Below are 16,942 nucleotides of genomic sequence, written 5' to 3' on the forward strand. Positions count from 1 at the left end.
TATTTAATGTATAAAGTATAGAAATTCGAATGATTTTCTTTTCGAAACTAATTACAAAATAAACCCTCTGAGCATATTAATCCTTGAATTCTTGTTTTTCAATAAAAACACATATTTTTCTTACCACTTGTATTCCAATTAGCTTTGTCCGCTTTTATCTCTCCACGTAAGCACTTTTCCACATACGTTAATGGATCGTAATCAGATTGCAATACTTCCCTCAGCAACGAAATGTATGCAATTGCCAGTCGCAAAGTATCGATTTTACTCAAACGTTTCTCATAAGGAAATGTTGGAACATGAACTCTTAATTCGTCGAATGCTGAATTAATACTACTGCAAATTTGTAAGTAAAAAAGAGAGCAAATAAAAAAAACATTTGTTAATAAACGCATAAAATATTTAAGATTTATGTAGAAAATATATGCTTAAAATAGCAATGCAATTAAAAATAATAAAAGAAAATGAAATCATAGTTTGTACCCAGTTGGTGCCGACCTCTGGATCCTTTTCCGTTCACGTACGTTTGCCTGTTGTCGTTGGATTTTATATGGGGCGGAATTGTATGAACTGCTACCAGCATTCGGACTGCCACATATTAAAGATGAATTATTATTATGGTTGTTGTTATTGTTGTTTAATCCAATATTGGTGGAAGAGTCTAACATATTTTCTAAAAGTAAAATTTAAAGAGATTATTTTCCAATTAAATTTCCCAGAAATAATACAAATTTAAACTTTGTATGGGCCTATGCGTTTTTTAACTGCTTTTCAAATAACAGTTTATGTTTATATGAAACTCGTAAATAAATTCACGATAATCTCCTTAATAACATTCGAATCTGAATATAATTTGTTAAGCTAATAGATTAAGTGGTCCACTAAAAAGTTTTTGAAAAAATTCAGTTTATAAAATAAAATATATCGCAGAAATACATGTTTAATGTTTATTTCGAAGATGCTGAATAAGAAACTGATTTTAATTTAATTTGTTGTGTTCAGCAAGTTGCAACGTCAACGAACTTTTTAAAAGTACTTAAAGTTTCAGTTTAGCTATGACTTATGCAATTCTTTAACCGTAAATTATAAAAATGAATAGGTTAGGGGAAACAAAAACAAATTCATATTCGAATATTTTGTTTTACAAAAACGTTCAATATGATTAAGTTTCAGTCGGACTAAATATGAAGCTTACCATTTCCTTGTTGCATATATTGCTGTTGTATTTGTCTAAAATTTGAGCTCATGCGTAAATTGCCACTTCCACTTCCGACGGCAGCACCACCTGCATACACACATGACGGCAAATCATTTATCATGTCATCATCAAAGTTATGGAAAGATAAATGGCTATAATGAGATAAAATATAAAAAAAGTCTTTATTAAAGATATCTATGCGGTTGATATTGTCTATATTGTCCTGAGGAACAGTTTTTTTTCAAATCTAAATAGCTTATTGATGTGCTACATACGGTAAAATTTTTTTTTGTTTTAAATGGGTTATTCAGTTCCCTTCTCGCGATTGAAATCACGATTCAATACAAATAAAAAAAAGTTTTTTTTTAAGTTTTTTGAAAATATTTGCATAATATCGGTTATAATTTGAGTTATAATTTGAGAGCCGCATACGACTATATTTGTCATGTCCAAGCTTACCGTTAATATAGAGATAATCAATAATTTACCAAATTTTCGAAGATTTTTTTTCAAAATGTTTATTATTTTCAAAGTAAATTGAAATATGTACATATTTAAGAACGTAATTGATTCAAGATATAGTTTGTTAATTTTTTTTCAATATTCGCGTGTTATTGGATATTCAATCTGGTAAACATTATGTTTCAAACTGTTTGATTTTACAAGTAGATACTCGTAATGCCCAAACAGTTTAGAATTTTGAATACCAGTAGAGTAAAATTTTTTGTTAATCCAGCTCGTTTATTTATTTGCAGGAATATATGGATGAAAATGAGTTGCTTTTAGCCGACATAATTTTTTGGCGAATTTAAAAAAATATTTTTTATTACAGCGCGCAAAAAAATTGATTTATACTGAGTCAACTGTCAAAAAAAAATATGATATTCATACCGAACATTAATATGAATATTGAAAAAATTTAAATCATTTTTAAAATCAAGTAAATTTTAACATATTTGCATTTTTTTATTTTTTTTTAAATATAAACATTCAGCCTTATTATGTAAGACGTAGTCGTTTTACGACAAAGACAGATTCGTACTAGATTAAAGAAATTATTCAACCTTTTTCATTAATCTAGTACGAAACTGTCGTCGTAAAACGCCTACGCCTTACATGCTAAGGCTGATTACTATAATAAATTTTAAAAAAATCATATAAACAATATTAAGGCAATCATCGACATGACCTCTATATCTTTGGATTCTTGGGAGAAAATACATATATTTTCCAAAAACTAAAAAAAAAGTTTTATTTAAAAGGTTCCGAGATAATATTCTTTTTGATTTGATGATGATGTCAACTTTTAACACTTTAAATTATGTTTTAAATTCTATAAATATTTATTCACAATTCCTTTTCAGTAGATTATTTTAAAACTTTCAATGTGGATTTGATTTGAATTTTGTAATAACTTCTAAACACGTATGATGCATATCTACAAAATCTTGCGTAACGGAAGGCTCACGGCTTTTGATTCCGATATTATATTTTTATTTAACTTTTAACACTTTAAATTGTTGTTTTAACTCTCTACACAGTTCATTTTCAGAAAATTATTTTCAAATTTGATTATTTTACATAAAGTTAATGATGAACATATAAATAATTCAAAGGATAATCTATTTTATAAATTTTTAAAACAATCACAAAAATCGATTTACTGTATTATTTAATAAACGTATTTTGTATATTCACAATTTCCAAACTCAGTTAAAACAAGTATGCAAACGATCAGACCCAGCAAAATTTTGTATCCAAAATTACTAACCTAATTGGAGGAGATGATGATGAATCGGGCAACTGATTACGCGACATATTCGATGTTAATTGTTTTTAAACTCTGAACTATTGAAAAATATATATTTGTCTATTAAATTATCAACCGCACTCTAATAGGATTTATTATTAAATAACGGCATCTCCTGGGAATACTCTGGCTTTTATACAATTACATAAATATTGCATTCCAACAAGAATAAAAACACTTAACACTCATACTCCAATAAGGATTTTCATCCCCTATACAGCAACAAATTCTTATACTTTATTTTCATTCGCAGATGACAAAACTAAAGGGGCGGTCCTTGCGCTTGAACACAGTTGTACCTAATTTAACCCTCTAATTCACTTGGCCTGATTGTAATGAGATTAACATAAACATTTAACTATTTGTTCTAATAAATTTTCAAATAATTTATCATTATTCGTATACATATCTTAAATATTTCAAATTTGCATATAACTATTTGGATTGACAGAAATTTCTATAGTATTTTCTACTCAAAAACTCAAATATCGCAAATCGTTAATAACTTCGTAAATACAGGGATTTCAGTGAAAATTAGCTCAATCTGTGATCACTCATATTTCATACCAAAAATCGAGTTTTAGTATAAAAAACATAAATACCTTAAATCGTTAATAACTTCGTAAATATAGCGATTTCAGTGAAAATTAGCTCAATCTGTGTTCACTCATATTTCTTACCAAAAATCGAGTTTTAGTATAAAAAACTCAAATAATAACTTCGTAAATACAGCGATTTACGATCACTGATCACTCATATTTCATACCAAAAATCGAGTTTTAGTATAAAAAACTCAAATATCTTAAATCGTTAATAACTTCGTAAATACAGGGATTTCAGTGAAAATTAGCTCAATCTGTGATCACTCATATTTCATACCAAAAATCGAGTTTTAGTATAAAAAACTCAAAAATCTTAAATCGTTAATAACTTCGTAATACAGCGATTTCAGTGAAAATTAGCTCAATCTGTGATCACTCATATTTCATACCAAAAATCAAGTTTTAGTATAAAAAACTCAAAAATCTTAAATCGTTAATAACGTCGTAAATACAGCGATTTCAATGAAAATCAGCTCAATCTGTGATCACTCATATTTCTTACCAAAAATCGAGTTTTAGTATAAAAAACTCAAAAATCTTAAATCGTTAATAACTTCGTAAATACAGAGATTTCAGTGAAAATTAGCTCAATCTGTGATCACTCATATTTCATACCAAAAATCGAGTTTTAGTATAAAAAACTCAAATATCTTAAGTCGTTAATAACTTCGTAAATACAGCGATTTCAGTGAAAATTAGCTCAGTCTGTGATCACACATATTTCTTACCAAAAATCGAGTTTTAGTATAAAAAACTCAAATATCTTAAATCGTTAATAACTTCGTAAATACAGCGATTTCAATGAAAATTAGCTCAATCTGTGATCACTCATATTTCATACCAAAAATCGAGTTTTAGTATAAAAAACTCAAAAATCTTAAATCGTTAATAACTTCGTAAATACAGCGATTTCAGTGAAAATTAGCTCAATCTGTGATCACTCATATTTCATACCAAAAATTGAGTTTTAGTATAAAAAACTCAAATACCTTAAATCGTTAATAACTTCGTAAATATAGCGATTTCAGTGAAAATTAGCTCAATCTGTGATCACACATATTTCTTAACAAAAATCGAGTTTTAGTATAAAAAACTCAAATAAATTAAATCGTTAATAACTTCGTAAATACAGCGATTTCAATGAAAATTAGCTCAATCTGTGATCACTCATATTTCATACCAAAAATCGAGTTTTAGTATAAAAAACTAAAATATCTTAAATCGTTAATAACTTCGTAAATACAGCGATTTCAGTGAAAATTAGCTCAATCTGTGATCACTCATATTTCTTAACAAAAATCGAGTTTTAGTATAAAAAACTAAAATATCTTAAATCGTTAATAACTTCGTAAATACAATGATTTCAGTGAAAATTAGCTCAATCTGTGATCACTCATATTTCATACCAAAAATCGAGTTTTAGTATAAAAAACTCAAATATCTTAAATCGTTAATAACTTCGTAAATACAGCGATTTCAGTGAAAATTAGCTCAATCTGTGATCACTCATATTTCTTACCAAAAATCGAGTTTTAGTATAAAAAACATAAATACCTTAAATCGTTAATAACTTCGTAAATATAGCGATTTCAGTGAAAATTAGCTCAATCTGTGATCACTCATATTTCTTAACAAAAATCGAGTTTTAGTATAAAAAACTCAAAAATCTTAAATCGTTAATAACTTCGTAAATACAGCGATTTCAGTGAAAATTAGCTCAATCTGTGATCACTCATATTTCATACCAAAAATCGAGTTTTAGTATAAAAAACTCAAATATCTTAAATCGTTAATAACTTCGTAAATACAGCGATTTCAGTGAAAATTAGCTCAATCTGTGATCACTCATATTTCTTACCAAAAATCGAGTTTTAGTATAAAAAACTCAAATATCTTAAATCGTTAATAACTTCGTAAATACAGCGATTTCAATGAAAATTAGCTCAATCTGTGATCACTCATATTTCATACCAAAAATCGAGTTTTAGTATAAAAAACTAAAATATCTTAAATCGTTAATAACTTCGTAAATACAGCGATTTCAGTGAAAATTAGCTCAATCTGTGATCACTCATATTTCTTACCAAAAATCGAGTTTTAGTATAAAAAACTCAAAAATCTTAAATCGTTAATAACTTCGTAAATACAGCGATTTCAGTGAAAATTAGCTCAATCTGTGATCACTCATATTTCTTACCAAAAATCGAGTTTTAGTATAAAAAACTCAAAAAGCTTAAATCGTTAATAACTTCGTAAATACAGCGATTTCAGTGAAAATTAGCTCAATCTGTGATCACTCATATTTCTTACCAAAAATCGAGTTTTAGTATAAAAAACTCAAATATCTTAAATCGTTAATAACTTCGTAAATACAGCGATTTCAGTGAAAATTAGCTCAATCTGTGATCACTCATATTTCATACCAAAAATCGAGTTTTAGTATAAAAAACTCAAATATCTTAAATCGTTAATAACTTCGTAAATACAGCGATTTCAGTGAAAATTAGCTCAATCTGTGATCACTCATATTTCTTACCAAAAATCGAGTTTTAGTATAAAAAACTCAAATATCTTAAATCGTTAATAACTTCGTAAATACAGCGATTTCAATGAAAATTAGCTCAATCTGTGATCACTCATATTTCATACCAAAAATCGAGTTTTAGTATAAAAAACTCAAATATCTTAAATCGTTAATAACTTCGTAAATACAGCGATTTCAGTGAAAATTAGCTCAATCTGTGATCACTCATATTTCTTACCAAAAATCGAGTTTTAGTATAAAAAACTCAAAAATCTTAAATCGTTAATAACTTCGTAAATACAGCGATTTCAGTGAAAATTAGCTCAATCTGTGATCACTCATATTTCTTACAAAAAATCGAGTTTTAGTATAAAAAACTCAAAAATCTTAAATCGTTAATAACTTCGTAAATACAGCGATTTCAGTGAAAATTAGCTCAATCTGTGATCACTCATATTTCATACCAAAAATCGAGCTTTATTATAAAAAACTCAAATATCTTAAATCGTTAATAACTTCGTAAATACAGCGATTTCAGTGAAAATTAGCTCAATCTGTGATCACTCATATTTCTTAACAAAAATCGAGTTTTAGTATAAAAAACTCAAATATCTTAAATCGTTAATAACTTCGTAAATACAATGATTTCAGTGAAAATTAGCTCAATCTGTGATCACTCATATTTCTTACCAAAAATCGAGTTTTAGTATAAAAAACTCAAATATCTTAAATCGTTAATAACTTCGTAAATACAGCGATTTCAATGAAAATTAGCTCAATCTGTGATCACTCATATTTCATACCAGAAATCGAGTTTTAGTATAAAAAACTCAAAAATCTTAAATCGTTAATAACTTCGTAAATACAGCGATTTCAGTGAAAATTAGCTCAATCTGTGATCACTCATATTTCTTACCAAAAATCGAGTTTTTGTATAAAAAACTCAGAAATCTTAAATCGTTAATAACTTCGTAAATACAGCGATTTCAGTGAAAATTAGCTCAATCTGTGATCACTCATATTTCATACCAAAAATCGAGTTTTAGTATAAAAAACTTAAAAATCTTAAATCGTTAATAACTTCGTAAATACAGCGATTTCAATGAAAATTAGCTCAATCTGTGATCACTCATATTTCTTACCAAAAATCGAATTTTAGTATAAAAAACTCAAATATCTTAAATCGTTAATAACTTCGTAAATACAGCGATTTCAGTGAAAATTAGCTCAATCTGTGATCACTCATATTTCATACCAAAAATCGAGTTTTAGTATAAAAAACTCAAATATCTTAAATCGTTAATAACTTCGTAAATACAGCGATTTCAATGAAAATTAGCTCAATCTGTGATCACTCATATTTCATACCAAAAATCGAGTTTTAGTATAAAAAACTAAAATATCTTAAATCGTTAATAACTTCGTAAATACAGCGATTTCAGTGAAAATTAGCTCAATCTGTGATCACTCATATTTCTTACCAAAAATCGAGTTTTAGTATAAAAAACTCAAAAATCTTAAATCGTTAATAACTTCGTAAATACAGCGATTTCAGTGAAAATTAGCTCAATCTGTGATCACTCATATTTCATACCAAAAATCGAGTTTTAGTATAAAAAACTCAAATATCTTAAATCGTTAATAACTTCGTAAATACAGCGATATCAGTGAAAATTAGCTCAATCTGTGATCACTCATATTTCTTACCAAAAATCGAGTTTTAGTATAAAAAACTCAAAAATCTTAAATCGTTAATAACTTCGTAAATACAGCGATTTCAGTGAAAATTAGCTCAATCTGTGATCACTCATATTTCATACCAAAAATCGAGCTTTATTATAAAAAACTCAAATATCTTAAATCGTTAATAACTTCGTAAATACAGCGATTTCAGTGAAAATTAGCTCAATCTGTGATCACTCATATTTCTTAACAAAAATCGAGTTTTAGTATAAAAAACTCAAATATCTTAAATCGTTAATAACTTCGTAAATACAATGATTTCAGTGAAAATTAGCTCAATCTGTGATCACTCATATTTCTTACCAAAAATCGAGTTTTAGTATAAAAAACTCAAATATCTTAAATCGTTAATAACTTCGTAAATACAGCGATTTCAATGAAAATTAGCTCAATCTGTGATCACTCATATTTCATACCAGAAATCGAGTTTTAGTATAAAAAACTCAAAAATCTTAAATCGTTAATAACTTCGTAAATACAGCGATTTCAGTGAAAATTAGCTCAATCTGTGATCACTCATATTTCTTACCAAAAATCGAGTTTTTGTATAAAAAACTCAGAAATCTTAAATCGTTAATAACTTCGTAAATACAGCGATTTCAGTGAAAATTAGCTCAATCTGTGATCACTCATATTTCATACCAAAAATCGAGTTTTAGTATAAAAAACTTAAAAATCTTAAATCGTTAATAACTTCGTAAATACAGCGATTTCAATGAAAATTAGCTCAATCTGTGATCACTCATATTTCTTACCAAAAATCGAATTTTAGTATAAAAAACTCAAAAATCTTAAATCGTTAATAACTTCGTAAATACAGCGATTTCAGTGAAAATTAGCTCAATCTGTGATCACTCATATTTCATAACAAAAATCGAGTTTTAGTATAAAAAACTCAAATATCTTAAATCGTTAATAACTTCGTAAATACAGCGATTTCAATGAAAATTAGCTCAATCTGTGATCACTCATATTTCTTACCAAAAATCGAATTTTAGTATAAAAAACTCAAAAATCTTAAATCGTTAATAACTTCGTAAATACAGCGATTTCAGTGAAAATTAGCTCAATCTGTGATCACTCATATTTCTTAACAAAAATCGAGTTTTAGTATAAAAAACTCAAATATCTTAAATCGTTAATAACTTCGTAAATACAATGATTTCAGTGAAAATTAGCTCAATCTGTGATCACTCATATTTCTTACCAAAAATCGAGTTTTAGTATAAAAAACTCAAATATCTTAAATCGTTAATAACTTCGTAAATACAGCGATTTCAATGAAAATTAGCTCAATCTGTGATCACTCATATTTCATACCAAAAATCGAGTTTTAGTATAAAAAACTTAAAAATCTTAAATCGTTAATAACTTCGTAAATACAGCGATTTCAGTGAAAATTAGCTCAATCTGTGATCACTCATATTTCATACCAAAAATCGAGTTTTTGTATAAAAAACTCAAAAATCTTAAATCGTTAATAACTTCGTAAATACAGCGATTTCAGTGAAAATTAGCTCAATCTGTGATCACTCATATTTCATAACAAAAATCGAGTTTTAGTATAAAAAACTCAAATATCTTAAATCGTTAATAACTTCGTAAATACAGCGATTTGAGTGAAAATTAGCTCAATCTGTGATCACTCATATTTCATACAAAAAATTGAGTTTTAGTATAAAAAACTCAAATACCTTAAATCGTTAATAACTACGTAAATACAGCGATTTCAGTGAAAATTAGCTCAATCTGTGATCACTCATATTTCTTACCAAAAATCGAATTTTAATATAAAAAACTCAAATATCTTAAATCGTTAATAACTTCGTAAATACAGCGATTTCAATGAAAATTAGCTCAATCTGTGATCACTCATATTTCATACCAAAAATCGAGTTTTAGTATAAAAAACTCAAAAATCTTAAATCGTTAATAACTTCGTAAATACAGCGATTTCAGTGAAAATTAGCTCAATCTGTGATCACTCATATTTCGTACCAAAAATCGAGTTTTAGTATAAAAAACTCAAAAATCTTAAATCGTTAATAACTTCGTAAATACAGCGATTTCAGTGAAAATTAGCTCAATCTGTGATCACTCATGTTTCATACCAAAAATCGAGTTTTAGTATAAAAAACTCAAAAATCTTAAATCGTTAATAACTTCGTAAATACAGCGATTTCAGTGAAAATTAGCTCAATCTGTGATCACTCATATTTCATACCAAAAATCGTAAATATTGTATAGAATAGTATTTTGTATAGACAATATTGTGTATTACAACATTTGCCGAAGAAAATCGTGCATATAAAATTACTTTCTATATAGTGTATAATATCAGTTTATACATATACATATAAGGTCTAAATTTTCTATCGCAAATGAAAAATTAGGAAATGGCCGGTCAAAAGGATTTTAAACTCTACAGGCGTAGTTGTATCCTTAAAAATAAATATCAGAGATTGCTCTTTCGGGTCATGATAAAGATTCCGATATCAAACTTTTCAATGATAAACACAAAATATTGCAAAATTACATTTTGTTGCAAGAAAAACATGGAGTTCGCCTTATACATGATGTTAAACTTTGTTGGACGTCTTTGTCTACAATGGTAATAAACTGTTTGTCTGACTTCAAATTAGCCACGTTCACTGACAATGATATCAAACTTTGGACAGATTTGTTTAATTCCCTAAAATCACTTGATTTAGCAAAGATTCGGCAACGTTGATAGAACTTGAGGGTGTTATACAATTTGTTATAAATAATTTATAAAAAGTGAATAATTCATTTACTAACGAAGTTAGTTACTCATTTTTAAACCCGAATTAAAGAGTTTGCTAGTCAATTGTTTTGTAGATTGAAAATTTAATGATGGACTTTGTTTTCGAATGTTTTTTAAAATTATCAATACTTGAATTGTTAACTTTAACGTTATTCTTCGTTTTTCTTTAACAATAAAATATTAATAAAGCTTCATTAAAACTTCATTCTTTACTATTTTTTAAAAAACTTTAAACTATTCGAATAATTCGATTAATTCTAAACGTGTGATCGAATTATTCGACCAAGTTAATATCTCAAATTCAATTCAAATTATTCGTTTTATTCGAACAAGAGAAAAATCGAATTATTTGAATACCCTACTAAGTCTGTTGTCAGAAACCTATCTCTTACAACAACAAAACACATGTTAGTCAATGTATTTTGTTGTTTTATCAAACATATGGAATCACCTAGCTTTCTATCCCCGCTGGCCGTTTTTAATATTAAATCTTCAAAAAAAAACAGTGCAAACTACAAATAATTGATTTTTTATTTGTTTGTTTTTAATATTTTTCATATAAAAACTTGTAATTTATTTATTTTTTAATTGTTTGTTTTTTATATTTTTTGACATTTTCAATCTCTTGATAAATAACAAATATTGTCTTTGTTGTATTTGTTGCCGAGACGCTCTCACCTGATTAATACGCCTTGATTTATTTTATTTTTGTTTGACAAAACGGAGTGTCTCGTCTCTATGAATAATTCTCTATGTTTTCAATGCTAATTAATTCATGTTAATTAATTCATTTTGATTCATGTCATCTTATTTATATGTATATACACACAATCCATATAGCTTTTAGGATTTTCATTATTTAAAAAAAAAAAATCTTATAATTTGTGGTGTATAGTCACTTTTGAGGCTGTGTGTACTTAGGTTTTAATTATTCAAACTAAAAACTATTCCCTAGAGAAACATAGAGCGGAAACTAGAAAACAACTCAAACAAAAAACTTACTCAAAATAATCACACATACGAGTGTTGTTTGTGTTTTCACATAGTTGTTTCTACTAACTTCTCACCACTTAGGTTTTTGACAACTGAGTTAGGTCTTTGACAGGAGAGTTTCCGCTCTATGTCTATTCTCTGTGAACTATTCCCATTTCATATTAAACATTTTTTTAATTTCAACCTAATGCTCAATAAATTAAAATATTTAAAAATAAATAAAAAGGGATAAAAGCGAATAAAATAGAGTTCAAACTTAAAAAAAAACTTTGTTCTTATTTTTATTTCCCACACACCTCCAATATAAACAAAGTTGGATGGTTGGATGGATGGACATAAAAAAGAGCTCAGAGATTAACACACCTTACACGTACACAAACAATTGAGTGCAAAACAAGATTCCATCCAATTTACAAATACAAATATTTAACCCGATGTTTACACCAGTACACGCACTCACTCGTACACAGTATTTATTTGTTTGTTTGTCGGTTTTATTGTTATTGAAATGCGATAATTTAATTGTGGCCTAGTAAATCCGGAACAACATCATTCAGTTGAAAGAAAGGGAAGGAGGCGGAGTAGATTTTACAAAGAGACCATGAGAAGAATTCTATGATGACTGCAAACTATTTGGGAATAATCGCAAAATACATGTTAAACATTGTTTTTGTAACAGGATTTTGTACTTGAATATGTCGTATTAGCAATTATCACAAATTCACTCTCTCTTTCGCTCTCAGATGCGAGATATACATTTGCAGGGTTGTTTCTTCAACTATTTATCACTGAGATGCATCTACATCAAATGTAAGATTACTGTCATCATGTTTTTGTTTCTGCTCCAAGTTCTCTTTTATTATTGAATTGTTGGTTGAGCTGGTGAGCAGACGCGCACCTTCGGCTAGTTGTTGTTGCATGTTGAACATGGTAAATGACTGGTAATGAAAAGGTTTGTTTTCCGTAACATATTGTTTGTGCAATTGTTTGACTACAGTGGTTTTTCTCGCCTCGGGAAATTTGTTTGTGTTTCTGTGTATTTTTCAATCTTGGGAACGTGTGCCGGGCACGCGTCTCTTGTTGTACACACTCACTTGAACTTGTTTGATCGTCCTTAAATAAGTGTGTTTGTGTGTTTATGATGAGCATATGATGAAAGTCAAATTCTGCTGCAGCAAAGGGGGAGGCGCAGTAGGCGAAACGAACGATGCTTATCCTGACACAGTCGTTGACGTGGCTAATTTCAGTTGTTTTGTAGATCGTAAAATGAAAATAATTTAATTTTAACAATTGCCATTCATTGCAAAGGGTGCTGTGATTTCAAATGCGTTTATTTTATTTGCTTTGTTGCTGACAAGACCGGCAAACCACCATAGAATTAGATTGTTTTGAGAACATCTCCTTGTGAGGATTGTGTGTTGTATGGTGGTTAATAAAAGTTCATATGTACGCATTTAGCAGAGCAGAGTAGTGAGTGTATCACTTGAATTTAGTTCAACATTAAATGAAGTGTAAAATGGTTGTAACGGTAATTTAAATTAATTGTCGCAACACTTCTAGATGCCTCAAACAAAGTGTGGGAAAAATTTGCGTAAATATTGTTGTGATTTGTTGTAATCAAATTATGTCAATTACATTTAATCCGTTCACATAAAAATATGTTGTCCATTCAAACGTAAATAAAAATTATAAAATAAATGCTGCATAATTTGTAAATGTTAAAAATAATTGATTCCTCAACACAAAATCATTTGATCACATTAGAATTACTAACTAAACAACTCACTTTAATTTTATCTCTCCTTTGTTTTCAAAAGCTTTTGCAAATTATTGTCAGTGCATTTTAGCTCCACCCTTTATTATCCACTATGTGACCAACTACTATTTCAAATACTTCTTTCATTTACCTTAATTTATATTGTTTGTGTGGTTGGTGTTGTTTCATCTTTTTAATAATTATTAGTTGGTCATGTTCTTATTTACTAGTCTGTACATTTTAAAACCCCCATAGTGCTTTTGTAGTCACTGCTTATACAGTACAATACAATTCAAATAATATTTTCAAAGTATAAATGATAAAGGAGCATTTAACGGACTTGTATATTTGGCAGCCATATTAGAAATCTGTCAAAAGCAGCAATTGCTTACTTATACCTATGTATATGTATTTGTTAAATCCATGGTGTGTAAGTACTCTATGTATGTTGTATGTATATTAGGGTGGTCCCAAAAAAGGTTTTAAACTAAAATTTGAATTCATTCTAAGATACTGTTTCTGAAAATGTTTTTTTCAAAGAAAACATTTGAAATTTGGGTGTCACATAAATTATTATTATTTATTATAATATTATTGTTATTTAATCCAGCCTATAAAATACTGACGCCAGAACAAACATTTTAAAAAATGGTATCCTCAAACAAACTAAACGTAAACGTTTGTTTCTATCAAACACCTTCTTTTCCTCCATACAAAGTAGTCCCACTCTAATGTATATGTATTTATTAGGATGGTCCCATATGTGTGGAATTAAAAACTAAAAATGTTAATGTTGCCAACTAAAATTAAAGTATAATTTGCTTCATTCGTTAACGCATGCGGAAAATAATTGTAACAACAATATTGATGCTGGCCAAAGAAAAGATACTTGAGCTAAAGGTTTTACAGGACTCATTTTGAATAACGCTATAAAAAACCATTTTAAAATCTGGGCTTTAGTTAATTTAAAATGTTAACAAAATAAGAACCATCTTGAACAAATATTTGATATTGCTCAGCAATGGCTAAAGCCAGATCAAAGGTTTTAAGTTTAATGGTCGTAAAACAATCTTAACATTCATGGCTCACATAAATTGATATCGATGGCTTAATATAGAAAGGTCGTATCTCGTTTTTTTTTTTTCAATATCGGGTTTTTTTAACATATTCTGGTAGACAAAACTCAAATAGACCTCCTTAAAAAATTCAGTTTCCTATGTTGACGAATAACAGATTTACAGTAATTATAAAAAAGCCCAAACTCATTTAAAAATCGTTTGAATGAAAAACATCTAACTCATTTAAAGTAGAATGGTTTATATTAAAGCAAACTACTTTTCTAAAAATAGTTTTTGGTATAAAACAAATTTTTAGTTGTTTTTTTCCAATTTCACTTTCTGATATTATTGAGTTTTTTCCTTCTCCTTTAAAGTAACTAAAAGTTGAGATACGACCATTCTATATTAAGCCATCGATATGTATTTAGAAAGATTTAAGTTCATATAAAACAAAGACTAATAATGCCCGATAATTTCAGAGTTCTTAGAAATAATTTGTGCAACATTTTATCAAGATTGCCGCATAATAAATATTAGTATGGGGACTTTAGTATGCGGGCTAGGTGAAATCATGGAGCATTTTCAATACCAAACAAACCTTATTAGAGTATTTGTGGAAAATTTCAGGTACTAGCTCCAAGCCGCGCTTCTAAATCTGAAAACTTTCTTGAAAGCAGGACAAAACATGGACCAGTTTCATCTAATGCCTTCACATGCTGATTTATAAGTCCCAATTTGATGTGTAATGGAGGCAAAATTATCTTAACTTTGGAAACTAAAGGAGATTTATAACATTTTATAATCCAACCGTCATGTTTTCTCTCAGAGGATCAGTACCTAATTTATTTTAAAGGCATGTACCCTGGCTACTATTGGATTTTATCAGGTCATCTAAATGAAATACATAGCAATATATGGGAATATCGAGAAAATAGCATTACCTTTGAAGAGAATAATGATGCGAAGGAGAAGAAGGAAAAGGAATCATAATGGGCCTTATTAGACTCTATGGACATAGGATTTTCAAAAGTGGTCCTTATATGGGAGCTATGACAATCTTGACAAAATTCAGTGCTGTGATTTTAATATACATACATATGTATGTACATGAGAATTATTTCGGCGTTACAAAACATTTATTTTGATAGATATCGAACTCGCATCCCACTAAGCGACCAAATAGGTCTTCAAGGAAAATATCTAAGCTGTCTTTTAAGAAAAAAAGGGCCCATTTTGAAAAAAAGTCAAAAAAGTTTTTGATTTCGGAAAAAGATATTAAAAAATTTTTATTTTTTTTTTTTAAATATTTTTCGATAGATTGAAGAAATAGCTATCTAAACTATTTGCGACACATTTTGCTAAGAACAATAGGTAATAAGTTACATGGATGAGAAAAAACACATGATTGACCAAAATGTCAAATTTTTACCCCATATAACTCAGAAAGTTCTTGACCGATCTTGTTGAAATATTGTATCTGAATTACTATCCAATAGGTCTAACCATGGAGCAAATTTCATCCCGATTGGAAGACATCGATTTTAAAAATTGGTTCACTTAACATGAAATCCCCCATATATTAAATAATATACAAAACTATATTACGGTCTAATGTCAATAATTTCATCTTAAACGTTTACTAAATAGATATTTCTGATATACATATGTATGTATTCGACTGTCTGAAAATTCCCACCCTTTTAGACTAGATCTGGAATATATCGATTAGTAGTGTTTACTTTTGCATTTAATAGCTGTGGTTAATTGTGGCACAACGCACAGCCAAAATCACATAAACAAACACTCAAATTTCCGATGCATGTGTGTGTGTGTTCTTATTTGCAGAGAGTCAAGGATATGACGATGGCACATCCTTGTCATACTTTTATGTTCATATACGAAACATATGCTTGTATGTGTGAGTAGGAATTCAGAAAATAGACAAACAATTACATAATACAATCTAACAAACAGTTGTTACCACGTTAATGTGGTATTTTTGGTGTATCTTTGTTTGTTTGTTTTGATGCTTTTACAAATAGCGTTGCAAATTATTTAAACCGTGTAGAACTGAATAAAAACTGTGGGAAAAATAAAAACTAAACAAGTAATAAAGTATAATCGGTCGAAGCCATAGAGAATATACATAGAGCGGAAACTCTCCTGTCAAAGTCAGTTGTCAGAAACGTAAGTGGTGAGAATGTATTAGTAGAAAAAACTATGTGAAAACAAAAAACACTCGTATGTGTGATTATTTTGAGTAATTTTTTTGTTTGAGTTTTTTTTCTAGTTTCCGCTCTATGTTTCTCTTTGGTCGAAGCGGAGCATACAATATACTCAACTTCCAAGTATATGAGCAAAAATCGTTTCTTTTAAAATGTCAAAAATTTATGTGCGGACAATGCGTATCGCTTTGTCCGCACAAAGTTGTAGAAGTTTTGGTTTAAAAAAAAATTAAAAAATAAAATACTGT

The 16,942-nt window shown here is 28.4% G+C and overlaps 1 protein-coding gene across 3 annotated transcripts in view; it reads right to left on the bottom strand.

Annotated features, from left to right (window-relative positions):
- Positions 1-16,942, bottom strand: part of Fer2 (48 related 2) — a 62,478-nt gene that overhangs the window by 2,913 nt on the left and 42,623 nt on the right. The window contains exons 1-4 of one of the 3 annotated variants that reach the window (XM_065498697.1): positions 2,970-3,098; positions 1,196-1,350; positions 499-673; positions 125-336 (exon numbers count right to left, since the gene is read on the bottom strand). In XM_065498697.1, the coding sequence (XP_065354769.1) occupies positions 125-336; positions 499-673; positions 1,196-1,350; positions 2,970-3,016 (589 nt within the window). In that variant the 5' untranslated portion in view covers positions 3,017-3,098. Of the gene's footprint in view, positions 1-124; positions 337-483; positions 674-1,195; positions 1,351-2,969; positions 3,099-16,942 lie in introns of those variants that run through there. The other 2 variants (XM_065498696.1, XM_065498698.1) reach the window with 2 other exon arrangements.

Source organism: Calliphora vicina, chromosome 1, assembly GCF_958450345.1.
Source record: "Calliphora vicina chromosome 1, idCalVici1.1, whole genome shotgun sequence".
Lineage (NCBI taxonomy): Eukaryota > Metazoa > Arthropoda > Insecta > Diptera > Calliphoridae > Calliphora > Calliphora vicina.